Below are 9,784 nucleotides of genomic sequence, written 5' to 3' on the forward strand. Positions count from 1 at the left end.
TTTCTATCTCAACTTACAGAACAGTCTCTGGGAATCTATAATTACTGCACATTTCCATGTAAAATGTTATTTTTTTTTACTTCTTTCTTATCAGTGTTATCATAAATCAACTCCCTCTCCAACATGGCTATTTGTACAGGTAAACAGAAGAGTAAAGACATAAACTGTGCCATTTCTACAAGACCAACAATTTTCAAATGGTCTTTTCACATCCAAATACTGAGATGGCTTGGCAGATCAAGGTGCCTCCAAGTCTGAGTTTGATCCCCAAGACCTACATTGTGAAATGAGAGAAACAACTCTCATATTTGTCTTCTGATCACTACACACACACACACACACACACACACACACACACACACACACACACCAGACACACAGACTGTAAAAAATGCTTTCAAAATCCCAAGACGGTAGCAAGTATACTGTGGTTGAAAAATATTTAAAAGTTATCATCAGCAGCCTTTTTAGGTAAGGCAATACAAGGTTTCCATGGCTTTCTAGGATCCTAAAACCAACTCTTTTGCTCAGTGGTTACTGGTTACCAAGGTGATTGGTAAATGGCAGAGAGCATCATGAGATGCACAGCTTCCCAGTACTCAGTTCTGATGTCTCTGCTTCATTAAGTTGTTCCCATTATCACACCAGAGCTGCAACAGGTAAGTCCAAGTCTCTGGAGGGATGTTTTTTATCCTTAACTATGTGACCTGACACAGCTCACTCATATCCTGCGTGTTGTCTCTGCCTATGTCTGAGACTCTGATGTGTCTCAGATGAGATGACACAATATGACAAGAAAAACACAGAAACAAGACAAAATACAACTTAGGAAACTTAGGAGATAATTGAGTGAAGACTTTATTAGTAAACCATAGATAATAGCCTTCCAACCAGTAGACAATGCAAAGTTTTTATGGATGAGTTACAAGGTGAGTCATAGTAATTATAAACACATGGAAATGAATGATGAGTAACACTGGGAAAAATCACAGTGCTTTCTTTCTTTCTTTCTTTGGATTTTATAAACCTCCTGTAAGTTGAAAATGAAATAAGCAAATTTTCCAAGGCTGAGACCGTGAATCCAGGTCAGTAATAGATGACTTTGACAAAGACCCAGAGCAAAGAGGAGGAACACTGTAGATAAGGTTGTGTTTACTGAAAAAACACATCTGCTAACGAGATGCTGGTGGTTACACAGTGTAAGGCTTCTTTTTAGAGAAGGAACAGTAAGTTTGGTGTAGTGTGGTTATCAGGAAGGTTTGATAGTAGAAGGCTATTTTATGTAGATATTGGGTCTATGGTAAGTTGATCAACAACCACAGGGCTCACAGCAGCTGGACCCACAGCCTTGGGACAGGCAGCCAGGCACACAGACACATGTGGGCTGGTAGCAAGTCCTAGTGCAGGTCACAGGTCCAGAGCAAGCTGGCTGGCAGCACAGGTCGAGGCAGAAGGGCTTGCAGCAAGGCTTGCAACAGGGCTTGCAGCAGGGCTGGCAGCAGGGCTGGCAACAGCTAGAGATACAGCACCTGGGCTGGCAGCAGCTGGACTCACAGCAGCTGGGCTGGCAGCAGCTGGGCTGGCAGCAGCTGGGCTGGCAACAGCTGGGCTGGCAGCAGCTGGGCTGACAGCAGGGCTGGCAACAGCTGGACACACAGCAGCAGGGCTGGCAGCAAGGTGTGCGACAGCAGCTGCTCACACAGCTTGGCTGGAAGCAGGTCCTACAGCAGGTGGTTTGGCAGCAAGGCTGGCAGCAGCTGGAGCCACAGCAGCTGGGCTGGCAGCAGGGCTGGCAGCAGCTGGTCACACAGCTTGGTCTCCAGCAGGTGGTCCTGCAGCAGGTGGTCCTGCAACAGGTAGGCTGGCAGCAAGGAGAGCAGCAGGAGTTGGTCATGGTGTTGGATATGGAGAGAGGAGTTCTACTCACAGGTGAGTTTCCCAAAAATCTATTTTTTTCTTTGTTATTTTGCCTTTTATACATGATGCCCCAAAATTTGAGCCAATGAGGAGAACTTGTGTGTGTCATCATTTATGCTAATTTTCTCATCCTATGAAGTACTTCAAAGGAGAAGTTTCTCCTTAAGTGTTTTGAATTTTTCTTTAGTAATCCATATGTTTACTTTCCTGATTGGTAAGTAAACAATTAATACCCTTTTCCTTGAATGACAAAACCAACTGCCTTTCACTACATCAGCTTTAACTCTAATCTTTTTCTTTCAGTGTGGACAAATGTAGGTGGAATTTTTTGCCCTGCCAGCCAGGTCACATCACCCTTCTTCTTCCCAGCATCCTCGCTGCCCCTAAAATCCTGCCTAGCTATTGGCTGTTCACCTTTTCATTAAACCAGTTAGAGTGGCACAATATTCACAGCGTACAAAAAGATTATTCTACAACAGACACATTTTTAATATTGATTATTTACTATGATGTTTTAAATGTTCACTTTTTCCAACAGAAGAAAGTTGCTGCACACCTTTGTTTCTTTATAAAACACAGTAAAATGAATAATAATTTGTTCTTGTGGCTACTAGTAGTAAATCCTGTCTCATTTTTGCATACTATAAATGATATTCTTGCACAGCATTGCATTAGGACCCAGTGGTGCCTAAACAATGTCATCTGCATGCAGCAAAGGTGCATGGTTCTCATGGCACACTTTCACCTCTCTGAGTCAAGTAAGCTCCCTCTGCCTGTCATTCCATTTCAATATGAAGTAGACTGTTGGGTTTCATTAGCAATTTTATTGTGTGGCTTTTATAAAGAAAAAAATGAGTTGGTTTCTTTCACAGTTTACAGTTCTCAGGAGATACTCACTTTTGGAAATATATAAGCCAACGATGACATTTTTTTCAACTTTTATTGATTCTTTGTGGATTTCATGTACGTGCTGGACCCACTTATCCTCCTATCCTCTTGCTTCTGCCCTCTATCCATGCATTCTCCCCCCAGAACAAAACAAAATTTAAAAGAAAATAATTATTTTTTTTGAGATTTAAACTCAAAAACAAAACCAAGAAAAAAAAAGGAGAAGAATCTTATCATGGAAGCCATAGTGTGGCCTGTTGAGTCACACAGTTTATTCTTTATTCCATTCATTTTTATTTGTAAGTGTTCACTGCAATGAGTCATTGGTCTGGTTCGAGACCTCTGATTTCTGCTATGATATCGGTAATGGGCTCTCTCTGGGGCTCCTCTTGGATATCTTGCTGTTGTCCTGTGTCATGGGGATCCTGCAGCTTTGGATCTCTAGGTTTGTCTCCTTCACATTCTGCAACAATTCATAGGTGCAGGAGATGCTGGGCAGCAATGTTTTGAATAACCAAATACCATTTAGAAGATGATATCTTTTGATGCAGCTGTATTAAATAAACATCTATGACTTTTCTTAAATTGCCAGCATATACTGGAACCTAAGAGGGTTTTCCTCTTCCCATAATTCACTTAATTGCTGTTTTAAAACTTTAGTATTTTCATCACTTACAATTTCTGTCTTAGATGAAAGTCCTGACCAGTACCCTTTTATGACTTCCAGAAGCCAGCTTAAGATAACCATTGAATATACTTCTGGTTTGCTTTTCCATCATGGTTTTACCAGAGGCAATACATCCACACAGCTGGCAAGTGAGATGTATTGGTTTTCTTCCTGTAAACACAAAGATGATCTACCATGATCTACCCAGCCAAAGTGCTGAGTCAGCGCCCCCTCCCCCCCAGCAGCTCAGAGCTTCATTTGATTTCTGCAAGCCCCACTCACAGCCCATTCAAAGGCCTCAGTGCAAGGCCTGCTAGGATGGCTACCTAATTCTTTCACAAATTCATACATGTATAAAGTACTTTTGTGATAGTCACTTTCTGTTTATCCCCACCCACTCTCACAAACCCCCTTCTCTTCTTTTTTCCCATTTTTAATTAGAATTAGAAACAAGATTGTTTTACATGTCAATCCCAGTTCCCTCTCCCTCCTTTCCTCCCCTACAACCCCCCCAACTAAAACCTTACCTATCACATACCCTTTCTGCTCCCCAGGGAGGGTGAGACCTTCCATAGGGGGTCTTCAGAGTCTGTCATATCCTTTGGGATAGGGCCTAGGCCCACCCCCCTGTGTCTTGGGTCAGGGAGTATTCCTCTATGTAGAATGGGCTCTCAAAGTCCATACCTATGCTAGGGATCAGTACTGATGTACTACAGGAGGCCCCATAATTTCCAAGGTCTCCTCACTGACACCCACGTTCCTAGGGTCTGGATCAGTCCCATGCTGGTATCCCAGCTATCAGTCTGGGGACCAAGAGCTCCCCCTTGCTCAGGTCAGCTGTTTCTGTGGGTTTCACCAGCCTGGTCTGGACCTCTTTGCTCATCACTTCTTCTCTGCAACTGGATTCCAGTTCAGTTCAGTGATTAGCTGTGGATGTCTGCTTGTAATTCCACCAGCTGCTGGATGAAGGCTATAGGATGGCATATAAGTCAGTCATCTGCTCGTAAACAGGGAGGACCCTAAGAGACACATACATGGTCCCCTGGAGAATGGGAAAGGGTCAAGATCCCCTGAGCAAATTGAGAGTGTGGGAAGAAGGGGGAGGGAGCTACGAGGATGAGAAAGGAAGAAGAGGAAGGATGCAGAGGTATAAGGGAGCAAAAAGGTTGAGTCAGGGGAAGAATAGAAGAAAGGATATGTGGTAGGTAGGGTTTTAGTTAGGGGGGTGGTAGGGGAGGAGGGGAGGGAGAAGGGAACTGGGATTGTCATGTAAAACAATCTTGTTTCTAATTCAAATAAAAAATTGATTTAAAAAAGACTTGAAAAAAATAAGTCAATCATCAATCTCATTATCAGTGGAGGACATTTAAGGTAGCCTCTCCTCTGTTGCTTAGATTGTTAGTTGGTGTCATCTTTATAGATCTCCAGACATTTCCCTAGTGCCTGATTTCTCTTTAAACCTATGTCTCCCTCTATTATGGTATCTCTTTTCTTGCTCTCCTCTATTCTTACCCCAACTCAAGCTTCCTGCTCTCTCATGTCCTCCTCAACCCCTCCTCTTCTCCCCTTCTCATTCTCCTAGTTCCCTCTCCCCTCCCCCCATGCTCCCAGTTTTCTCAGGAGATCTTGTCCCTTTCCCCTTCTCTGGGGGGCCATGTATGTCTCTCTTAGAGTCCTCCTTTTTTACTAGCTTCTCTGGCAGTGTGGATTGTGAGCTGGTAATCCTTTGCTCTAGGTCTAAAATCCATATATGAGTGAGTACATACCCTGTTTGTCTTTTGTGATTGGCTTACCTCTCTCAGAATGGTTTCTTCTAGTTCCATCCATTTGCCTGAGAATTTCAAGATTCCATTATTTTTTTTGTGTGTGTGTGTAAATGTACCACATTTTCGCTATCCATTCTTCAGTTGAGGGGCATCTAGGATGCTTCCAGTTTCTGGCTATTACAAATAATGCTGCTATGAACATCATTGAACAGATGTCCTTGTTATATAAATGTGCTTCTTTCGGGTATATGCCTAAGAGTGGAATTGCTGGATTTTGTGGTAGACTGATTCCCATTTTCCTGAGGAGTCACCATACTGATTTCCAAAGTGGCTGTACTAGTTGGCACTCCCATCAGCAATGGAGAAGTGTTCCCCTTTCTCCACATCCTCTCCAGCATAAACTGTCATTGATGTTTTTGATTTTAGCCATTCTGACAGGAGTAAGATTACTAGATTTCAGAGTTGTTTTGATTTGCATTTTCCTGAAGGCTAAGGATGTTGAACACTTTCTTATGTGTCTTTCAGCCATTTTAGATTCCTTTATTGAGAATTGTCTATTTAGTTGTGTACCCCACTTTTAATTGGATTGTTTGGTGTTTTGGAGACTAGCTTATTGAGTTCTTTGTATATTTTGGAAATCAGCTCTCTGTCAGATGTGGGGTTGGTGGATATCTTTTCCCAGTCTGTGGGCTACTGTTTTGTCTTGCTGACTGTGTCCTTTGCCTTACAGAAGCTTCTCAGTTTCAGGAGGTCCCATTTATCAATTGTTGATCTCAATGTCTGTGCTACTGGTGTAATGTTCAGGAATCTGTCTCCTGTACCAATTAATTCAAGAGTATTTCCCACTTTGTTTTCTAAGAGGTTCAGTGTGGCTGGTTTTATGTTGAGGACTTTGATCCATTTGGACTTAAGTTTTGTGCATGGTGATAGATAAGGATCTATCTGCAGTCTTCTAGATGCCAGCATCCAGTTATGCCAGCACCATTTGTTGATGATGCTTTCTTTATTCCATCATACAAATTTAGCTTCTTCATCAAAAATCATGTGTTCATAGGTGTGTGGGTTAATATCAGGTTTTTCAATTCAATTCCATTGGTCTATCTGTCTATTTTGTGCCAATACCTAGCTGTTTTTAGGACTATAGCTCTGTAATAGAGCTTGAAGTCAGGGATGGTGATGCCTCCAGAAGTTCCTTTATTGTACAGTGTTGTTTTGTCTATCCTGGGTCTTATGTTATTCCATATAGAGTTGAGAATTGTTCTTTCAAGGTCTGTGATGAATTGTGATGGGATTTTGATGGGGATTGCATTGAATCTGTAGTTTGCTTTTGGCAAGATTGCTATTTTTACTATGTTGATCCTACCTATCCAAGAACATGAGAGATCCTTCCATTTCTGGTATCTTCTTTATTTTCTTTCTTTAAATACTCAAAATTCTTACAGCACATGCCTTTCACTTTTTTTGTTAGCATTACCCTAAGGTATTTTATGTTGTTTGTGGAAATTTAAAGGGTGATGTTTCTCTGATTTCTTTCTCTGCGATTGTATCGCCTGAATACAGTAGGGTTACTGACTTTTTGAAGATCTAAAGGAAATGGACAATTTTCTGGATAGATTTCACTAACCAAAATTAAATCAAGAACAGATAAGCAACTTAAATAGACCTATAACCCCTAATGAAATAGAAGCAATCATCAAAAGTTTCCCAACCAAAAAAAGCCCAGGGCCAGATGGCTTCAGTGCAGAATTCTACCAGAAATTCAAGGAACAGCTAATACCAATTCTCCTCAAAGTATTCCACACAATAAAGCAGAAGGTCATTTTCAAACTCTTTTTATGAGGCTTCAATAACCTTGATACCCAAGCCACACAAAGACACAACTAAGAAAGAGAGCTACAGACCAATATCCCTCATGAACATTGATGCAAAAATAATAAAATACTGACAAATCTTATTCAAGCACACATCAGAGAAATCATCCACCATGATCAAGTAGGCTTCATCCCAGGGATGCAAGGATGGTTCAACATACAAAAATCCATCAATGTAGTCCACCTTATAAACAGACTAAGAAAGAAAAACCACATGATCATCTCACTAGATGCCAAAAAAGCCTTTGACAAAATCAAACACCTCTTCATGGTAAAGGTCTTGGAGCGATCGGGGATAACAGGAACATACCTTAACATAATAAAAGCAATATAATGCAAGCTGACAGCCAACATCAAATTAAATGGAGAGAAACTCAACGCAATTCGTCTAAAATCAGGGACAAGACAAGGCTGTCCACTCTCTCCATACCTCTTCAATATTGTCCTTGAAGTTGTAGCTAGAGCAGTAGGACAACAAAAAGAGATCAAGGGGACACAAATTGGAAAGGAAGAAGTCAAACTTTCACTATTTGCAGATGATATGATAGTCTACACAAGTGACCTGAAAAACTCTACCAGGGAACTCCTACAGCTGATAAACACCTTCAGCAAAGTGGCAGGATACAAGATTAACCTCTTTCTCTTCTTAATGTTTCCCCCTCCAACTTCCGTGTCTGTTTTGTGAGATACTACATCTAATTAAGTTTTCTTGTATGTGCAGGAGTAGGGTTAGTTAAAGGTCAATTTATCAGTGGCCACACCACTGAAGAATATGTCTTCTCCTTCTCTCACCAACCATTGACTGTGGATAGGTCTTCAGAAAAGGGATGGATTGCACAGCCGGTTCTGCACCCATGATGGATCATTGACAGATATAGCATTATGCAGGTATTCACAAATGCTGTGGGTTTATGAGTGAAACAGTCATGACGTGTCCAGAAGATCTTGTGTTTCACTGCACTTTCCCTCCTCCCCCAGCACTTACATTCTTTCCACCACCTATTCTGCAAAGTTCCATGAGCCTCTGCTAGGGGTGGGTGTCAGGAGTGGGGGTGGGATAAAAATATCTCCTTTAGGACCCAGCTCTCAATAGCCACATATTTCATCTTATAAGACTATAGTGGGAAATTACCAATACTGAGTCAGGTAGAAATATAAGGGAATTTAATAGGGAAAAGCCTTACTTACAGAGCGACCTAGCCAGCCGGCACAGTAGCAGTCTGTACAGCAAGAAGCAAAGAGAAACCGAAACCACAAACGCAGTCACACTACGTCACTCTGACCACTCCCTCACCAGCCTGGTCAGGCACACCTGTAGCCAGCCCCTAAGAAGGCATGGCTACAGCTTCCCCTACAATTCCCCTTTTAGTCTAAAAGAGGATTAAAACTTAACAGTTTAAAGTATCCAAAATTAACAATCATAAAGGTAAAATATATGAAGACATAACAATCTGCTTATGTCACATCCTAACTATCTATGTTAACTAAACCCTAAAGTCATCTGAGAGAGGTATCTAAGCCTAAACACCCAGCTCTCAATAGCCACATATTTCATCTTATAAGACATTTGTGAGTCTCTGCATTCCTACAACCCACTGAAGGAAAAAGCTTCTGGGACCATGGGTGACCTGGCTAAATATATAATGCATTTGTTAATGTACTTGGGACAGTTATATTATGTTAGGTGTAATTTTGACCTGGTTATTGTTCTCATTTGGAAATTAAGCATGCATAATGCAATATGATTGTGTGTCAAATGCACAAGGGGTGGGCTTGTCCTGGCTATTCTTGGTTGTCAACTTGATTACATCTGAAATTAACTAAAATCCAAATGATTGAGCACACCTGGGAGGTTTTTTCCCCTTAACTAAGCATTTCAAAAGGGAAGATGCACTTCTAATCCAGATCTTTCCAATGGAATGATAAACCACTAATCCAGATTCTTTTGAGGTGGGAAGATCCACCTTTAATCTAGACCACAGTTTTTTTCTGGCAGCCTGTATAAAGAACTCAGAAAAAGGAAGCTTCATCTCTTTGTCTGTTTGCTCTGGCTGGCAAGTCTATTCATTCACTGGCAGTAGAGCTACTTCTTCAGGATTCTGGTGTATACTGAAGACTAGCTGAGACATTCAGCATCATGGACTGGACAAATTGGATTCTTAGATCTTCCATTCATAGGCAGGCACTGTTGGATTAGCTGGACTACAGCCATAAGTCATTTAAATAAATCCCCTTAAATATATATATATATATATATATATATATATATATATTTCAATCTATAAGTTCTATTTCTCTAGAGAATCATGATTGTTACAATAAGGTATAACTATGCATATTTAGAAGGCAGTTTGACAATGTATCAGTGGTAGGTTTCCACTTAAGGCTTATGATCTCCATAGACATTGGCTTTTGGTCAGGTTTACAATGCCTGTCAGGCACATTTTTTTCCTCCTGTGAAGCAGGCCTCAAATACAGTCAGAAAGCAACTGAAGCAATTGGATACCTGCACAATAGTCATGACACCATTATGCCAGTGGATACATCCTGTCTGTCAGGTTGGTATTAGATCATATAGGATGCACAGTTGAGTATGACCAATGATGACTTTTCTCCACTAATAGCCTACTCAGAACCTCCTTGCTCTATAAAAGCCAATCCTTTTTTTTAATGTA

At 41.1% G+C, this 9,784-nt stretch overlaps 1 protein-coding gene across 1 annotated transcript; it reads right to left on the reverse strand.

Moving 5' to 3' along the window:
• Positions 1-1,309: 1,309 nt before the first annotated feature.
• LOC100770592 (keratin-associated protein 9-9-like) lies at positions 1,310-1,894 on the reverse strand. Its single transcript, XM_027427727.1, has one exon. The coding sequence runs from the start codon at positions 1,892-1,894 to the stop codon at positions 1,310-1,312; it is 585 nt and encodes a 194-aa protein (XP_027283528.1).
• Between the last annotated feature and the right edge of the window lie 7,890 nt (positions 1,895-9,784).

This window comes from Cricetulus griseus, chromosome 7 (assembly GCF_003668045.3).
Source record: "Cricetulus griseus strain 17A/GY chromosome 7, alternate assembly CriGri-PICRH-1.0, whole genome shotgun sequence".
Taxonomy (NCBI): Eukaryota; Metazoa; Chordata; class Mammalia; order Rodentia; family Cricetidae; genus Cricetulus; species Cricetulus griseus.

Excerpts from the sequence above, each read along its gene's own strand:
- LOC100770592 (XM_027427727.1), bottom strand. The coding sequence starts at position 1,894 with ATGACCAACTCCTGCTGCTCTCCTTGCTGCCAGCCTACCTGTTGCAGG.